Source organism: Haemaphysalis longicornis, unplaced genomic scaffold (genome assembly GCF_048455015.1).
Source record: "Haemaphysalis longicornis isolate Haplotype H1 unplaced genomic scaffold, Haemaphysalis longicornis Haplotype H1 scaffold_12, whole genome shotgun sequence".
Classification (NCBI taxonomy): Eukaryota; Metazoa; Arthropoda; class Arachnida; order Ixodida; family Ixodidae; genus Haemaphysalis; species Haemaphysalis longicornis.
The window spans coordinates 112,862,998-112,882,825 of record NW_027526225.1 but is presented as its reverse complement, the minus strand read 5'-3'; the positions used below and the strand labels follow the sequence as shown (position 1 = coordinate 112,882,825).

General features: G+C 46.4%; 1 protein-coding gene across 1 annotated transcript in view; it reads right to left on the bottom strand.

Annotated features, from left to right (window-relative positions):
- The window catches only part of Mei-9 (DNA repair endonuclease XPF mei-9), a 61,478-nt gene that overhangs the window by 1,966 nt on the left and 39,684 nt on the right, over positions 1–19,828 (bottom strand). The window contains exons 17-20 of the mRNA XM_077694193.1: positions 13,328–13,414; positions 8,815–8,988; positions 6,289–6,429; positions 2,227–2,328 (exon numbers count right to left, since the gene is read on the bottom strand). Of these exons, the coding sequence (XP_077550319.1) occupies positions 2,227–2,328; positions 6,289–6,429; positions 8,815–8,988; positions 13,328–13,414 (504 nt within the window). The remainder of the gene's footprint in view (positions 1–2,226; positions 2,329–6,288; positions 6,430–8,814; positions 8,989–13,327; positions 13,415–19,828) is intronic.

Sequence of the window (19,828 nt, the reverse complement as noted above, 5' to 3'; positions counted from 1 at the left end):
ACTTGAAGCGCCTGATCTGAGTATCTTTGATCGTTACAGCACTTTTGTGCAAGCTGTTAAAAATACATCTAAAGCCTGAGTGTGTACTTTTAAATTGTAAAATCATGTGAGTGAGCCATGTAATGTTTATTCCATTGAGGTTATTTTCATTTCTCATGCTCTTTTTTCGCATCTTCTGAGTGTGTTCTTTTGCGTTGTAGAATCATGTGTGATTCAGCCATATAATGTTTGTTCCATTGATGTTATTTTTATTATATCTTTTTTCTGCATTGTACACATCTCCCTTTCCTATCCTTTCCTTTGTTTCTCCTTTGCACCACGCTGAAGGCATCATGCTGTTTGTGGGCACTTATCTAAATAAATAAATAAAAATAAATAAATAAATAAATAATTGCCTAGTGCTTGCAGAAAATCGATGTCGTGATTTGGAGGGTGCAGAGTGTCCGTGTCTGAAGGGACGTGATGGAACAAACCCCGTCTTTGGAGCGCGAAATGGCTGCACACCCACATGAGGTGGTGAAGGTCAGATGATATGTCCTCTTGGCAATAAGGGGGTGGGTGCCCATTCGGATGGTACCATTTCCTCGTAACAGAGGGCGTGCGGGCACTGTTACAACAACACAAACAGCTTGTCCTCAGTTTATTTATAACTGATATTAGCCACTCCCAAGGCTTCGCGAAGGCTGATGTACAGTCCTTGTCAAAAGTTTCTAGGCCACGCCAAGAGTTAGTAGGCCCCCCAAAACTTCAAAAATACAAGCTTGCCCTATTAGGTGAGACTGAAATGTTATACACCAGAAAGCTGGTGAAAGCAGTTTATTTCTTACTGCCATAACACAGTCACACTTGAACGTTAAGTTCCTGCTTTCCCTTTTTTGTGGCCTCAATTTCTGTCAAGGCCTAGAAAATTTTGACAAAGACTCTATTTTGCTTGGAAATGCAAAACGCCTCAGAGTACTAACCTCACCAATTCGGTCAGCCCCCCCTGGCATCACAATGAATACCAAACAGTTTTTGCCCTGAATGACAGTACCGTCAAGCAGCCAAACAAATTTGTCACCGATACTGCCTTCTTGCTGTCACAACTCTCGTCTTGTCAAATATATTACAGCCCATGTTTGACGTGGCAAGAGCAACACTTCCATTTTTTTCCCACTTGACCTTACACACAGTTTTCTTACATTGTGGAGCGAAGCACCCGCCAGTTTTTTCTGCCAACCTTTTCTGATACCATCACGTTTTAAGAATCATGAAACGATTGGCGTTCGACGAGCGTTTACAAACCAAGAAGTGAGCAGGACTCCACGAGCCCTTTATCTAGTCCTCCCATTAAGAGACTCTTACAACAGACACTGATTCACTTCAGCAATGTTTTGGAGCAAAAGGTTAATCATCATCATCATCAGCAGCAGCAGCCTACTCCAGTCCACTGTACGGTGAAAGGCCTCTCCCACTGACTTCCAACTCCTCCTATCCTGTGCCACTCGAGTCCACTCTTGGCCACCGCAATTCCATATTTCGTCCCCCCATTGGGTTTATGATTATTCGTTCCATGGCCCCTTGAGCTGACCAAGTTTTGCCTCTTAGTTGCTTAGTAAGGCACAAAGTTCCAGCTCCGTATGTCATCCCCAGCAGCATGCACTGGTTGTAGAATTGTTCTTTTGAGTGACAGAGGTAGCCTACTTTTCATTATTTGGGAGTGCTCTTGCCGAGTGCTCCCCAACCCATACTTATTCTGCGCCGGATTTCTCCTTCGTGGTTGGGGTCAGCACTAACCATCTGTCCAGGGTAGTTATATCCCTTTTACTTCTTCTAGCGTTTCATTTCCTAAGCTGAAGAGGGCCTTTTAATACGCGTATTTCTCATTACTTTCGATTTATTCATTTAATTTTAGCCTCATGGCCGTGCTTTCTGAATTTAGTTCCTCAGGCATTTTTTGCAGGCGCTCTGCAGTCTTGCTTAGCAAGACTATGTCGTCTGCAAACCTCAAATGACTCAAGTATTCTCCGTTTATCCTTAATCCTGTGTTTTCCCAGTCAAGCTTCCTAAGTACCCCCTCCAGAGATGCTGTGAACAGTTTCGGCGAGATGGTATCTCCTTGTCTTTCGAATCCGAATCCTTGTCTTTCGAATCTGTCGCATTACTTGCGAAAAATTATCCTTCAAAAGAAAACCAGCTGGATACATTAGGAGAGCATTTGCTGCTGTGGTGGACAAACAAAATTACCTGGGGGCCAGGATTGTACTTCTCGCTCGACCTCCCGCTGTCCTGGAGCTCTTTCTCGGTGACTGCTTGCGCCTCGGACACAGTCGGCTCTTCCTTGCCATGCTGGACGTAGAAAAAGAGGAAAGAATCAGCATTGTGGTTCAGTGTACAGCGCAACAGCTTCACCGGGTCGCGCTAAGCGCCAGGTGCCCCACGTCATTAAATCGAGTCAGTCATTCTGTCTCAGTGCGAATCCTGTCAGCCAAGCTCACAGAGCGAAAGAACGCAGCACGAGAAAGAAAGAGCGTTGCTAGGCCGCTAGGCACAGTGGTTGCTGTATGTGACAATGGAGAGTGTGATAGCTGCATAGGATGCACAGAAGACGACAGCATGGACACGAGGTTAACATGTATAGCTGGGTTTCGGCTCACATGGCCTTATCTCCCCATGCTAGTGCAGCGTATCGCCTTGGCTGCTTTTATCGTCTTGCAATAGTTAAGAAAAATGGGCGGGCCAAGCACTCCAACTGATGTGGATGTTCCGCATTGCAGTTGTCAAGATAGACAGCAGCATATGTGACATCAAGCTCAACATGCGCCCATTGACCCCAAGCTCCAGCGTACCAAAGACGACGAAGGGGTGCGCAGGATTTACACTGACGCAGCTCTTCAAGATGATCAGGTCGCCATAGTGTGGTACTGCGACAAGACCAAAACTAAAGGAGCCAAGGCTCTCCGTGGTACCCCATCGGTGAAGGAAGCGGAACTGAGGGCGTTACTACTAGCGACGGAAGGAACGCACAGAATTGCCGCCACAAGCCCGACTAAGGCACCAACCACTTTCCTTCTCTACACGGACTCCAAGGAAGCCGTGAGAGATTGCGGCGTTACTACTAGCGACGGAAGGAACGCACAGAATTGCCGCCACAAGCCCGACTAAGGCACCAACCACTTTCCTTCTCTACACGGACTCCAAGGAAGCCGTGAGAGATTGCGGAAAAAATACCACGCGCAGTCGGATGGTCGCAAGAATTCGTGCAGTCGCAAGGGACCTTCGACAAGTCGGCCGCACAATTACAATTCGCTGGGTCCCTGGCCATAACAGGATACTGGGCAACGAGGAGGCACACAAGGCAGCACAGGAGGTGCTTTCCAACCCCAATAATTGCCAGAAACCTCTGTCGCAACCGACGAACGTCTTCCCCGCTCTCCAAGCGTCGACACCTCCATCTTTGGAGCTGCTGCCCGACGAGTTGGAAGAGGACGGGTATGACTACAAGGAAGCCATTGCCAAAGCACGTGCTGAGCGACGTTCCGCGCTTCGACTTCGTCTACCCGAAGAGGATGACCCTATCCCATCCGGCTACAACCGGTGGGCAACGGTCACACTCCGACGAATTCGGACGAACACTGCCTTCGTGCCATGATGTTACCATCATGGCACGCTTTCGTCTACACCCCAGCGACGGTGCCTGCAAACTCTGCGAATCACCTGACAGCCAACAAGTTGCTGACCTTGACCATCTGCTATGAAGCTGCCCTGCCTTGAAGGACCAGAGAAACCGCGCACACGCGCTCATTCCTCCTCAAGTCAGGCCACACACGCTGCGGGAGTGGACCCATCCCGAAGGGTCTACAGAATACAGGAAGATGGTCCTCGACTCTTTCCTCGTATATGTTCGAGAAGCCGCCGTGCAGTACCACATTTAGCCGGGACACTCACTGCCTCCCCCATTGTAATTAGGATTAATAAATACATTTTACAACAACAACAAAGTGGTGGATAAACTAATTTTTAGAAAATAGAACGACAGAAACAGCAAGATAACTAAGAATAACGAAATAAAACATGCATCAGTTAAAAAAGAAAAAGGACAGCAGTGCGTTCAATCAACAGAATTGGGGCCCCATTTACACAGCAAGGAGGGATCCTAAAGAAGCTTTTGCAAATTGTGTGTTTTAGTTCCAGCTTTGCAGCTCAGCCGTCACGGCGTGCTGCCTCAATGCGAACTTTCAAATTCTTTAACTACCACAAGGCAAAATTTTTATGTAAATCTAGCAGGTGTTTTTTTGCCATACACTTACCATATTTCCTCAATTCTAAGGCAACAGATTTGAGGAATATTATTTAAACGTGACCAGTTCCATCCAAACCCCCAAAAATTCCGCAGAAATTCAGAGAATTGTCTGCTAATGCATAGCCTTCTTATACCGCTTGTTTTGAGTGTGAGTTTCTACAGTCAAATTTTTTGGGTGTTCTAACTCCTGTCCGACCAATTATCTCCATTTACGCCATAATAACAATTTGAAGTGGAACCTCCGCGAAATCTGCATTATTGTGGAAATGTAATTCGTTATGAGTCTTTCCATTTTTGGTAATCTTTGTATTTTCCTTATTTTTTAGTTTTTCAGAATTTCGCCCAACCAATTACCTCCATTTACATTATTATAACGATTACATTTAGAACTTTCCCGAAATCTGTATTATTGTGGAAATGCAGGGCGTTACATGGTCCTGGCTGTGGGGGTACTCGGCCAAGAATGCTATGCATTAAAAGTGGCTCGCAGATAGCACCACCTGGAGGCTCCACTAAAGGGAGCATTTAAGCCAATAGTATCTGCACCCGCAGCCAACCAAAGCGCAAACGACAGGTCGCCATTTTGATCATGCTCACACAGTGCAAGGGTGGATGCCAAAGTTTCTATATCAGGTTGGCAGTGCAAGTTTGCCTACTTGGTGCCACTACATCAGTAGCAATTTCATTGTAGTGACACATTTGAACAAACAAAACGTTACCCTCCCTTCTTTTAACCAAAGTTGAGGGAAGCACAAAAGCTTTTTCACATCAAAACCTTCGCTAAAACTGCGTCCCACATTCACTGAAAGTGCTACCAATAAATCATGAAACCTTCAAAGACCCAAATATGCGACAATTTTTTGCGCACTAAGTAAGCACAACTACGAACTATTTACACGTATACCGACACGTGGTTTACGAGATAAAGGTATGCTACGGTACTCCTCCTTCATGATCGATGCGTGTATTGTCTTATCTAGAAGTGTTCCTTTTTCACGCTTATCAAGCAACCGTTTTGACACAATAGAAGCCCGGTTTCATGCACATGCCATGCGTCCAGAGGTCTTATCAAAGCTTTTCGACCGGCCAACCGGTCTATGGGGAAATGCATCAGTTTTTTGACAGGACGCCACTAGTTCTACTAGAAAGCTTTCGCTTTAAAAGTTGTGCTAGTGGCCGAGAGCGCGCCGAACATCTAGGCAAGGTGTGAACTCAGCATTGATAAAAGAAACGTCTGCTTTGGGGGAGGTCTCGAGACAAGCCTGGGATGACATCCCAGAAAGCTTGAAGGCAAGCTCACTCAACAAGTGCACCATTTCAAAGGCATTTGACAGCACCGACTATTGCTCCTGCTCTACGAGGGTGGAAGCTCCAGGGGACGAGACAATGAAGCCAGCAACGACAACAATGTTGAGTGAACCCGAGCAGGTTAGTGGTTGATACGGTACCGTATTTACATGATTGTAAACCAACTCGAATGTAGGTCCACCCCCCCAAAAATGCATCCCTCAGAAAATCGTATCCCAATGATACGATTGATACAATGATACGGCCTAGAAAATCGTATCACAATGAGAATCTCTTCCACAACTACCAATACCCCCCATTCGGCAGCTCTTCTATCAATGATCAATGCTCACAAAACAGCCGTGCGCTCATGGTGCGCGCAGTAGATGTTAGCAGTTGTCCTTGTCTAATTTGCCCGGCTTACATTCAAAATTTTTTTTTTTCTGGCCTTCCAAAATTTCAGAAGTCAGCTTAAATCAAAGCCAGCCTAGATTTCAGTACTTTTTCTTAGATTGAGTGCCTGATTCTGCTTTCACTGTTCCCTACACCCAAAGTTCTTTCCTTAAAATGGAACCAGTTGTCGCTAATTTGTTCAAAAATCAATAACATACTGTTGCCTACAACAATTAGTTTTGCATGGCAAAGATACAGCTTCCTTACAAACGTTTCCTTCTCGGTGGATGAGAGGGCAGGAAAAGGAGGCGCTGGACACCACTCACCTTCAGGATGTCGAAGATCTCCGCCGTTGCATACGGGCTCTGGCACCACAGTAGCCGCAGGCGTGGGAAGTGCATGGTAAGCAGGATCAGCTTCGACACAAAGTTCTGCGAGCTGGTCTCTGATATAGGCAGGTGCTTGCCCTGCAATAAACGTCAAATGTGCCGTTGTTTGCCCCCGAGTCCACCAAATACATGAATCAGCTCTCGAAAGCCAGACAAGGGGTGAGGTTGGAAATTTGGGAAGAAACAACCAACCACCCACATCCCCCTACCTACAAACACAAGACTACATTTTTCGCCAAGATGGTTTTCATTACAAAACAAGGTATACAGTCAACTAGTTACAGTGACTTTGATGAGACCGCCACAAATTGGTCCCATAAGGTGGAAAATAAAATCCCCTTACATTGAAATACGCATACCCTAATGAGTCCACAAGAATTATTTGAATTAAGTGATGATGATTGATTTGATTTGATTGTAGTGCTTAACGCGCCGACGCAACGCAGGCAATGAGGCGCGCCGTAGTGGAGGGCTCCGGATTAATTTTGACCACCTGGGGATCTTTACCGTGCGCCGAAATCTCGTACACACGGGCATTTTTGCTTTTCGCCTCCATCAGAAAAGAGGGCGTGCGACCTCGTGCTCAGTGAATTAAGTGATGGAATCACTGGATTAAAACAGGTGGAATTATTGGATGTCAACTGTGTTGTGCAGACACTGTGACACTACAGCACACAGTGTAACTTCACGGACGTCTGTGCTCGAGGACGTGGGTTCGATCCACAGTCGCGGCGGCCGCTTTTCTGATGGAAGCGAAAGGCACAAACGCCCGTGAGTTCAAGATTTCAGCGCGTGTTAAAGATCCCCGAAGCCCTCAAAATTAATCCGGAGCCCTCCATTACGGCACCCCTCATCGCCTGTGCAGTGTCAGCATGCTGAACACCACAATCAATCAAATTCATGGATGTTAAAATTTTTGAAGGCGCTTCTACAACAGCCCATTAGCCCTGTAATGACCTGCCTTTTTCACAGTTGCTTCCATTGCCATTCTGGAGGTCACAATCAGTGCCTCAGTCATACTTTTTCTTTATTAATTAATGCAAAAGCATTAAGTAGCCCATTAGGAAAAGAAGTGGCCGTTCCACAAACACAGGACGTAAACTTCCATTGGCGGCAACGCACTCCACAGCGCGTGCCTCAGACATACAAAAGAAAATGCGCGCACCTCATACCAAGCATTTGTGACAAACTCCAAAGCAGTGAAGCACTGCCCTTTGCAGCAAGGAAAACAAGACGTGAACAAACAAGAGTTGCACCCTTCACCAAGAGATGGCGCTGGATGAATAGGGAGAAAGTGCGAGGCCTTTCAAAGAGACTGAACACAGAAAAGCTTGAGCAGACCGGAGAGTACCCAAACTCGAGACTAAATACCACAGAAAGTCGCCTCATTTTTTTATTCCTCAAGCTTTTCGTTGACAGACTCTTTTTGATATGTAAGGCACAATACATTACAGTTTTGCAAAGATGGAGGAATTAACCATGCTGTTTTAACAGCAAAGCTGTTGCTGGCCATAATGTATGCGGTGTCAGTGTTGGAAAACTTATTCATAATTACTCCTGCCATTTACTACGCACGTGAGCACGCGCCTCACGAGGAACGCCCGGTGTCATTCAGGCTTGCACGTGGCGCTCGCAAAAAATACCAAGAAAACAGTTCATGCACGTCCGTGCCTCAAGGGGAGAGCACTAGACAGCTTGCACTACAGACGCCCAGTTCGCAAAGCCGGTTGTCGCCGGTTGTCGCCGGTTCTCGCGCATGCTGACGTGCTCCACTTTGGGAGAAATGTGAACGCCTGCGGACAAAACGATCCGGGCCCGCCAGTCATGCATGGGGACGACGACAATATAGATGGATATGACGATGACTACCACTACCACAGTGAAAAGCGATGACGGAACATGTAAATAAACAATTTCAAACACAATGCAATGCGTGGAGGTGTGTCCTTCAGTACTTACATGGAAAGAAATCCTCCAGCTTCACCATGGTTCAAGCCTTAGGCGAATTAGTGCAAGCTTCGCAAATTTCTTTACCTGCCGTGGTGGCTCAGTTGCTAAGGCGTTGTGCTGCTGAGCACGAGGACGTGGGTTCAATTCCCGGCCGTGGCGGCTGCTTTTCTGATGGAGGCGAAAAGCAAAAGCGCCCGTGTGTACGAGATTTCGGGCATGCTAAAGATCCCCAGGTCGTTAAAATTAATCCGGAGCCCTCCACTAAGGCGCACCTCATCGCCTGCGTTGCATTGGCGCGATAAACCCTACAATAAATCAAATCAATCAATCAATTTCTTGTATTCTCAGTTTTCGTTTTTGACTCGCGCAGAAGTGCCAAGAACCAGTCGAGGCTGTTAGCTAAGTTGTTTCTTGGCAAAGCATGCAGACTGTGAGCCAACCACGGTGCCAAACACTAGCACTGGCGGCCAGAGACAATGCCGGCTCTAACATGCGTTCTAGCCCAACCCGTACCTGGAGGCTGAAAGGCTGGTTCTGGGTGAATTCGATGAGCAGCACGGGGCGCTTGTAGTAGCGGCACATCGCCTGCGCCTGGTTGTAGAGCCGCCCGCTGTTCAGAGACCCGATCAAGTCGTTCAGGCTCTTGCGTTCCACGCAGATCTCCGGCGTCAAGATGTAATCCCCAACCTGGGACCAAACACAAATGTCAAACCGAACAACATTGAACTCGCTCTCAAACAAAACACGAACCTCTAAACTGATCAGTCAAATCCGCACACTCCTCCATTTTTCTACTATTACCAAGCATACTATTTTTGCGCAGGGTGCGTGGTTTTTAAAAAAGGTGGTCAGTATGATGCAGCACAAATGTGCAATAAGAGCGTGTCCTTTTTTTTTTATGCAAAGGTCACTTCCCTTTTTCACACAGTGTTTTCTATGTGTGGAACAGCCTCTGGCACTTAAGTTCGCACATTTCTTTTCTTTCTTTTATTTTGCGAATGCCTTCTTACTTGGCATTTAGTCTTTGCATTTGCAACACACAATTACCCACTGTGGTGTCTCAGTGACTAAGGTGAGGTGCTGCTGCGCCCAAGGATGCGGGTTCGATCCCAACCAAGGTAGCCATTCTTTTTTATGGAGGCAAAAAACAGTAACACCAGCGTGTCGAGATTTCGCCACACATCAAGGATCTCCAAGGGATTCAAATTAATCTGAAGCTCTCCACTCCGGCGTGCCTTATAGCGTACATGTAGTTTCGGCACGTAAACCCCAACAATTTGGAAAGGACTTACACAACAGAGTTTGCACAAACGATGAAGACATGTGGACATACCACGCAAGAGCCGATTCCAGTGCCCGAAAAACACAGGAGTATACTCTTGCAACTACCAAATGCACATGTAACAGTGCCTCAAAAAGGGCATCCAAATTGATTGATTGTGGGGGTTAGCACGCCGACGCTACACCTGGGCTATAAGGCGCGCCATAGTGGAGGGCTCTGGATTAATTTTGACCACCCAGCGATCCTTAAAGGGGCCCTGCAGCACTTATTATTGACTTCTCAGAATGTATTTTGGGGGTAAAGTCTATTGTCCCAGGTTTGAAACTACACACGATGAGAAATCAGGCATAATTGTTCCCTCTCAATTCGACCGCGGATAACACGAAAAAAAGCTGCGTGCTCTCTCGCGGAGAGGGGGGCGGCTCGCGGCATTCTCTTCGGCGGCCTTCATTATATTGCAGGCCAAGGAGTTTTCTACTTTTTTACGCAATGTGGAGGGATTCCAGTCTGGTGCCACAAAAAGCAGGCATGGCTGCCTGCTCGCAAGCACGCACTCAGGCTGGTAGGGCCTTTTTGAAGCAATAAACGTTTCTTGTCAAGTGGTCTGGTTGAAAGGGAAGTATTGAGCTCATCACTCAAACTCCGTGCGCACTCAAAACACAAAAGAAACGCCAAACCTCTGCGTACAGGTTCAGGCATAGAAGAGGTTGGTGCACAGCGTTGACGACGGCAGATCGTCACAGGAAATGCTAGAAATAAGCCACGAAGTTGACCAGCGACAGCCAATAGGACTGCCATGGCCTCAATGACGTCGTTAGGCCATGCCAGGGTTGCATAATGAGGAAAATTGAAGACAGCGCAGTTGGTTTTTCCGCGTCTTTCATAACAATTTGCGCGCTCACTGCTTCACGTGCACGTCTAATATTTGGCTCAGGTATTTCTGGTGGTGTAATCTAAGCGCCGCGCAGGTTTACTTGCACTGCTCAAAGAGTGTTGCAGAGTCCCTTTAACGAGCGCCGAAATCTCGAACACATGGGCGTTTTTGCTTTTCACCTCCATCAAGAAAGCAGTCACCCCGGCCGGTACTGAACCCGCATCCTTGGACTCAGCAGCACAATGAAATGTCTTGCTTAGACAATGAACTACCAAGGGCAAAAAGGTCACCTTTCTAACCAAAATGATTGCAGCTGCTTCTCTGTGAGCGTCCTTTATGTGTTGTTGCCTTTTACAGGTGACAAACTTTCTTGCAAGAAAGCAAGACATGAGACCAGTGTTTGTCTTAGTGGTCTACACGGTTGCTGGACTTCAATACACCTGGACGCACACAGATCCAAGTGCACCCATAACCTTCACTTGTGCAAAAAGGGTACACCCTCATCCCCACTGACAGTACAAATCTTCGGATCATTAATTACACATGTTCCACAAAGACATTGTTTGCTGAAGAAGGAAATGTTTGTCCCCAGTCATAGACTAGCTACCACTAGAGGGCAGTATTTGAAAATCATATATGCATGGGTGGAACAGGGTACATGGGTTTGGGAGCAGTCCTGGGAGCAGGCATAAACTGCATTTTGCAGTAGGCTTGGAGCAGCCCGAAAGCCCATTTGGCGGTGGGCTGGCACAGGCTGTTGTGCTAACCCCCTGCCAATTGAGTTTAATCTATTCATCTACTATATCGGGTGCTCTGTTGTGCACTGGAACTTACTCCGAAACAGGAACTCAGTTCTCGTACAAAATCCAGAAACTTACAATATGCCGAGTTATCTACTTTTGGCCCTAGAGAGAACGCGTTATTACCGTGCTAAACCCATAGGGTTTAGCACGGTAATAAACCCATTACTAAACCCACAGGGTAAACCTCACATGCATAGTCGAAGGCAGTCATTTAACAGGCCTTACTTTGTGTCCAGTTGGCAGCAGTGTTAAGCGAACTCACGGCGGCATTCCATAAAGTAGGGCGCTTGCTTGCATTTTTTCTATCAAACAGCGGTTTCAGTGTGTGCAAACCACAATAGCTTTGCCTTCGACCGTCACAGGGTGTCGAGAGTCGACGAACATACGTAGTAGACTACGTAACGAGAGCACGTTAGAAGGCGTAATTAATGCTGAACCATCCTCCACATAAGCAAAGCCAATCCCAAAGTTCACAGGCGGAAATGAGTAATTACCTCACAACAGCGGTGAACTGAATTCACAAGCAAGGGCAAAGTGTCCAGGACCCTGTTTGTTCAAGACCATGCAACTACGCTCGTCAAAAATGGTCAACTAAATTGAAGTTCACCTCTAATAAACTACAACCTATCACGCGAATATTATTCTGTTTTCTATCCGTCTGCGATGTGACACAAAAACATTGCACTCAGTTTTGGTCATTTTTCACCGATTCTGGCGCAGCGGCCGGCACGGGCAAACGAAACCCTGCAAATGCGACACAAATGAATCAAAACTGAAAGCGGAGACGCGCATAGTGCCTGCAGCCTTACAGCTTTTTGCGCTCAATGGCACAAATGGCGCAGCTGTTCAACCCCTGTATATGATCCCTGTATATGACCACAGCCATGATAGTAACTTCAACACGGACTCATTGAGATGAAAGCTACTAACATCTCAAAGTAAAGACTTGAAAGAACAATGCACTACACGAAGGTCATGACCAAATTTATGACAAGCCAAGTATCCCCGACTAAGTTACTCGCTGCATGGACCCACAATCACATAGCTGCCTTTGTTCAGCAACTCACATCAATCTTTAACTGACACAAGGCCTTTGAGAAAGCGAATTGATACTTCACATTTAATGTCCACCAGGAGATGGGCTAAGGGAACTGTTAATAGACAGCTGTTGCTGCATGCCCACTTTTACAGGCACAATTACAGTCAGTCCCCTTACCAAAGTGCACGGCCTCAGGGTTTAGGATTATACAGGTCATTCGTGACTTAGATTATCACTTTGTTGCGCAGACTGTGAGTTCCTCTGTGTCAGTGAGCTAAGCTCGTACAAGAACAGTGGAGGGGTTAAGGTGAACAAACGCTGTAATACCTGTGCTACACGAGCATTTGAAGGGACATTTGAGTCGAATGGCCTTAGAAATTTCAAATGCCGCTCAAACTGGAAGGAGTTCTGCCGATCTGCACCACAATTCTCAAAGGCAGTTTAAAGTTTCTGAGTTCGCCCGTCATGTTTTGCCCTGTTTCGTTCTTGAAAAAATTTAATTTTAGAGTTAAAATGGGCAAAAAAACAATTATTAGTAACCAAATTGATAACAATCTACAAGCGTGCACAAAACCGCCACTTTTATTTATTTTTCTTCGCATCGCTCGTGCTGAGTACTAAGTTACCATGTAACCGTAGAGCGAGTGGCAGAGAACAAAAACAACTTGAAAATTATGAAGATTGTGTACTTTAAACACCAAGTTTTACTCATAAATAATTGTTTTGGAATTGCAGCATGCAGAAACTGCGGCCCAGGGTACGACCGTTTGCGTTTCAAAGGCTTTTGAGAACCTCAAGGGTCGTTGGTGGTGCTCCTTTGACCAAAATGGCATTTCAACCAAAGGCCTTTGAAAAACGTCGTGTAACAGCTCAAAGGTGCCATTTGAGTCAAATGACATTCGACTCAAAGGCCTTCAAAACACCCGTGTAGCACTGTTTTATTATATTGTCCACATATGTGAGTCCACTTATATTGTCCACATATACAACCAGGCAATAAAGAGCTATTAGGAAGAGCGTTTTCATACCTCTATTGTGACAGGCTGGACACTGATGCCACGTCTGTGGATGAGTGAAGGCAATTCACTCCGAAACTCTCGCAAGTCCACAATTACCTGCAAGGGCCAAAAAAAGCTATATAGGCACAGAGAAGATTGTACACCACGCAAGTTATCATTAGGGCATCCCAATGATGCTTCTTCTACTTGCAAGTGTTACGGGATTATCGATCTACCGCAGTCAACCAATGAGCAAACAGCGTGCACCAGAGTGCTGTCAGTAACTGGGGTGTGTTCATAACGTGCAGGACACTCCCAGAAAACAAACACTCCTCTTTGTGTTTCAGCCCTTACCGGTTGACAGATAAACATCTCTACAAAGTAACAGCTTTGTACCTATAGCATAAGGCACCGGGCAGCCATATTGCGTCCACGTTACTCACGGGCGATAGCTGGGTCTCTAAACACGCCAAGACACGTTAAGCACCAGGCGCCAGCAAGCGTCCACACCATAAATGTGCCTCCAAAGCATGTCCCCTTGTTGTGATGACAAATGGTGCTACACCACGTGGACACCCTAGTGTAGACAACATCTCACCGTTTCTACCGACCAATGAATGGCAGGCGTCATCACCTAAATTGGGTGCTCACGCAAATGGCAATTCTTACGTTCGAAGAAAATACAAAGTAAACGAGTCATTTGTCCAAAGAATTGCGAATTGAGCCAATATTTTCTAATGAAAGCAAACAGTTTGCACTCGCCTATACATAAACTGAATGTTTATAGTATATATTCTCACATGAACCTGCGTTTTAGGGATGCCGGCTTTTTCGCTCAATGAGCCACATAACACTTTCGCACCAAAGAAAAGTCACAAATGGCGGTATCACAAAATTTTGTTTCATTTCTAGGCACATGGGCCATTCATGCACAAGGCACAGAAAATTGGGCCAGGCTTTTAGAACCTCACAGGCACTCCCTGTCTACCTACTCGTGTGGCAGTACCTCATATATAGGAGATAAAATAATTTGTGAATGGTGTCGGCTTTTAGTAGCGACACTGCATCAATTTATTGTTATGAGCATCCGCCCCACAAATACCCGCACTAGAGCCACTAGATCAGGTTTCAGAGTATCGGCACTCTTTTCTCTCATTGTTGTATGCCGTCAACAGCAGTCATTGGTGGAACCACGTCACGTGACATTAGTTTAGGCCGGAAGACTTAGGGGTGCTGACATCTTGGTGCCCCTGTGTTGCCACGTGAGCGCATTCTTTGATAAATCGTGATTTTCGGAGCGCAGTGTGGCTGTATGACACGTCGAGGGCGAGTTAAAAGCCCAAGGCAAAGCAGCAAAGTCGTGATGCTCTGTACCCGGTTGTTTCAACCGGCCAGACAGTGGAAAACAGCTGCTTTGCTTCCCGCTACGAAAGAACGGCTGTGGCCTAGCTTAGCCTACAGCCACTAGTAAAGCATGCCGTGCGGGCTTAAAATCCTCAAAAAGTAAACACAGCTGTCATGGTTGCCAAGCGCTGCCCGGACTAATTCCGCCCGCCAATGTCGGCCGGACTATGGAGCATAAAGCTGGCTACTCCGGTGTCAGGCACCATTATGGCTGCCGCCTTGCGTCAGTGTCGTTGCTCTTAACTCTTTCGTTACCACGCCTATTCAAATCGATCGCCGGTGGTCGATGATTTATACTGCCTATTTCGACATGGTGTAGTCCTTTCTCGTACCCCTATTGCGGCCAGTAGTTAGTCTAGGTTTTGCACTTTTGGAAATCGTTTTTAAATTTTCCCGCTCCGGCGACATTGAGATTTTTGACGGCATTTTTTGCGAGCTGAGGTGCGTGTGTTTTTGAGGAAGGGGGCGTGGCTGCTGCACTTGACAAAAAAAAAAGGATGCGGATCGTGGTTACGCTGCATTACCATAATATTTTTTTGTCAACAGGTTCCTGGCAAGTCAAGTACCAAATAATGTTGTCAGCTTTGTAATCCGACAGCGTTGAGAGGTGATAATTACTTGAAAATGACACCAGCTATTCACTATAGTGATCTTTGATTTGGAAAAAGGGCAGCTTTATTCTGCCAAAGCTTATTTCTGATGGTCCCCCGCATGTCTAGCAAGTGTGCCTGGCATCTTCAGCCACTTTCCAGCAGTTTCAGTTTTGTTTTTGCGTTGCGAAAATCTTCTTTGGCGCTATTACACAGTTACTTAACTGCGACCTCATTTGCCATGGCACGTTCGTTGCCCGCTACTGTGCCTCGAAACAGACGTGCCGATCGTGCTTACACTTTATTTACGTCTTACTGCTGCGATAACAGCTCCCGCTGAAGTCAAAACCTAATGCCAAGTCATCGGGTATTAGTTCAGACGAGGAGAACGCTTTCAATTGGCCTTGAACACCACCAGCTGTTCACCGGCCAGTTTTGGTTTCATACGAGGGTATTTCCGGAGGTCTAGTGTCGCTGCTTAGAACTGTCTAGTCTGACAAAGTCTCCAACAGCGTTGTATTTGCTTCTTTCCAAAATTGTTAGGTGGTGCTGCAATGCAGTAGGCTCGTAGTGCTTAACTCGCTTCGTAGCACGACGGCGGCTTGGTGAAAGCTTGCTGGGCACGATTCTAGCACATTGTACCTTATTCCTGCAAGCAGGGCTACCATAGCGAGTCAGAACATGATAATAAACCACAAATGAAAGTTCTGACTGATAGGTGGGCATCTGAACATCAACAAGCATCCACCACAGAGTTTGGTTTTCAACTCCAAGCAGATTTTTTTCGTAAGACTTGATTGCCTTCAATATTGTGATAGTCATAATCATTGACAAAGTGTTTTTACATCACGTGGAGGCTAACTGGGGCCTTTAATAATGTCAACCCACCAGATTTCTTCTAGAGAACCATCCAAAATAGCAAAATTTGAAATACTGGTTGGGCTTCACCACAAGGCACGGGCACCAGGCAGGCTCACATTTTCTTTTATATCCAACAAATCGCACCATGAAACTCAATTTTTTTTCTAGGAAGGGTTTTTGAAATGTTTGCCTACAAAATGTATATTCTAATTTTTTCTACTACTGGAGGTTTATTATACACAAGTTACTTTTTTTAATTTTCTTCGACGCCTGGACAAAAATTTCGAATTCGATAATTTTTTTCGCTATCATTATTTATGGAAACATTATTAAAACTGGTGTCGTTGCAAAGCGCATGGAATCATCTGCATTTTATTTCATTGCAATGTGTGTACAACCAATATGTATAGCACAGAAAAAATGTTTTGTTAGACCCCTCAAAATTGGTCTATTTCCCATGATAACGAATAAGCATAGCTTATTTAGTCACTCTAATCCGCACTGCACACATTTCACACACAAATTTTCGAGACAGCGACATACACGGCAGCAGTTGACCGGACGGCCACAAAACAAAACCGACTCCACTGCCAGTTGTCAAATGCAGTTCGTGCCACCATCAAGCGCTTACACAGATGCCTGGTTCTGCTGGCCAGCCGCTGCTGAACAACTTACACCACCAGTGGCTACTGCCACCACCAATTTAACATTTTTCAGTCCTTTGCTGGCTTTAATGCTAGAGTACAAACCAATTACATGCATCAGCTCTCCCCTCCCTTTCACTTGCACCTCTCTCAACACCATGGCAATCCCAAGAATCTGCACGAACTCGTGGTGAGAGTTTTGATCCTAAAAGTTCTTGTCCAACATTTCAGGCCCAAAAATTTCAGAATAGGTTCTGTCAAGGGCATTTCACGCCTAACTATGAATTTAGTGAAACAGTGCACATGCTTTCTTGTCTAGAAGGTGTTGACCGGGTTTGGTTTTGCGCACCCACACCACCAGTGTGTGCTGTTGGCCTCAACAAAGAGACAAGGCCCCTTCCGAACCCTTTCCTTTCATCCTTCAGCGAAGAAAGTTGCAGCCCATGCTGCCAATTACTACCTTCCCCTACAGGCGCACACGCATTGCGGGGAAGCCTGTCGTTACAACTGAGGGCAATCGGCACAGTTGGACAGTGGTTGTAAAAGCTCAAAGCGTGATAAAGCTGAAGCCTAGTAAGGGATGCATTTTGCATGTCTCCTTCAGAAGACCATTCCTCAGAGCTAGCACGGGGGTAATTTCCACCCCGCAAGTGCATTCAACCAAGTTGAACTCAGTGCAGTCGAGTATCTACAGTCAAAACCGACTATATCGATCCCGTTTACACCAACTTATCCTGTATATTCAACTATTTCTGCACATGGAATATTCGAAATGGGAATACAGTCGAACCCCGCTTCAACGAAATATTTCCAATTCCCCGTCAGCTAGCCATAGAAGTCAATGCAACAAAGTCCTCGCCACAACGAACCATTTGTCAGGCTTGCTTTCGCTTCAACGAAATTTTCGATGATTTGGGCTGGGTTTGAACAATTATTTGACAATAAAATAAGCATAGCGCCAACTATCTGTAACTTTTTATACATTCAGGACGCTTAGTTTCACCGAAAATGCGCGTTGCGACCACACCGCCACCCAAAACAAAAAAAATAACTCATAGGCGCACGCCATTGCTTGATGGTGATAACGATGTGGCTGGCCGTCTTTACACGAGGCGCAGGCCCGCTTCGCCAAGGCGGAGCCCCAGAGCTACAGCCAATCCGTATCCAGTTGAAATTGCATGAATGTGCTCCGCTGCTGGCGCGGTGCCGTCATGTATGCGTTGTGAGCAGCTGTCCTTGCCGTTTTCCTTCTACCATTCTTCATAGCCAAGAGCAAAAATCATGTTTGCGCGTTTGGTCTTGAAGCCTAGTCATCCTATCTTAGTCACGAGCGCACGGTCCTGTTAACAAGCGTGCACGTCTTGCCTGCCAAGGTCAGTAGCTGCCGTGCCCTGTCAGAGGATAAGATAACAGCACTGCTCCTGCCACAAGCGAGAGGGGGGCTTCCCACGGCCTAGCAGCTATCTGCAAGTAATCAGCTCGGTGGGCACGCCTTGTTGTACAGGGATACGTTTTGCGCCTGCATATCTTCACCCCCCTTCGTAACGCGTTCTTTGGGTGGTGAAAAAACATAACCATTGGTATGTTTGTTATTGGTATGTTATGTAACATTGTATTATGCTGCCAATGTTGCGGAAACGCACGGGGCTATTTTTCTGGCCTTTCCGTGGTGTGTTGGGGCAGATTTCGCCTGAACGAATTTTCGCTTCAACGAAATTTTTCGCACGTCCCGTCAATTTCGTTGTAGCGGGATTCGACTGTACCTATATAGAAAAGATTGCGCTTATATCAAACAATAATATGATCGACCCCCGACATATCGACCTGCTTGAATATTGAGCTGTTCAAAGTAGGCTTGGGCAGATGTTATGAAAGGAACTATCCGAAACTTCTTCAGACATGCTTGCTTGCACATGCTGGTGATGACTAAGCAAATCCTGAGGAGTGCAACGAAGCCATCAATGGTGTTGCCAAAGTGTGGAGCGAGCCGTCGGAGTTGCTGAACGCCACTGCCGGATCAACAGTCGGTGAGTTTATGAGTGTAGATGATGGTGTCGCAGCCACGGGAGAGGTTTTAAGACTAAATTGCCCACATCACACCGAGCGCAAGTGAAAGCGGATGCAATGACGAAAGCAACGACGGTCCTCAGCCTACATGCTCCGAGGTGATTGGTGCACTCGCACTAGTCCAGCGCTTCTTCGCAAATGTGACAGTTTGCGGCCTCAGCTACTTTGACTCTTGAACAATATGGAGAAGTGCATACAGTCGCAGGCAGCAAAGTTGTTCAAGCAGAAGAAGATACAGGACTATTTCACACGTAAGCAAGGCAGTTTCACCAATAAAGCGTTTTTATAAATGGTATTTGCTTTTATGAGGGCCAATTCCTTAGCCTGCTTATACTGAATTATGTCCTACATTGAACTGATAGCTGTTTTAACAGCAGATCTGCTGTTACTGGCTGTAAGTAGGCAGTTGCAGGGGAAAATGCCACGAAAATTCTGGGCGCTCATGAGCGCGCGCATCGCGGCAGTGGCTTCAGCAGCGAGCGAGCGAGCGAGCGAGCGAGCGAGCGAGCGAGAGCGAGAGAGAGAGAGAGAGAGAGAGAGAGAGAGAGAGAGAGAGAGAGAGAGAGAGAGAGAGAGAGAGAGAGAGAGAGAGAGAGAGAGAGAGAGAGAGAGAGAGAGAGAGAGAGAGAGAGAGAGAGAGCAACTACAGCGCTGTCGTCAAACGCTACTGCGCATTAAAGAAAAACAAAAAAAACTCCAGCGCTAATGCTAAACTTGAAAAGACACCCTGCTTGAGAGAGGTCACCGCAGCCACCGCATTCACTAGAAGCCATTATGGATAATTGGAGACATGGCTACGAGTGTGCCAATCCTTCTTCCCGAGACGATGACGAAGAGCTGGTGGAAGTCTACAATGCTGAGGATGACTTTGCATTCACCACTTGCCGCGAAGAAGACAACGACCTCTTCGATGCATATGACGACGATTACTAGCACCGCACCTATGCAAATAAACAATGACACTG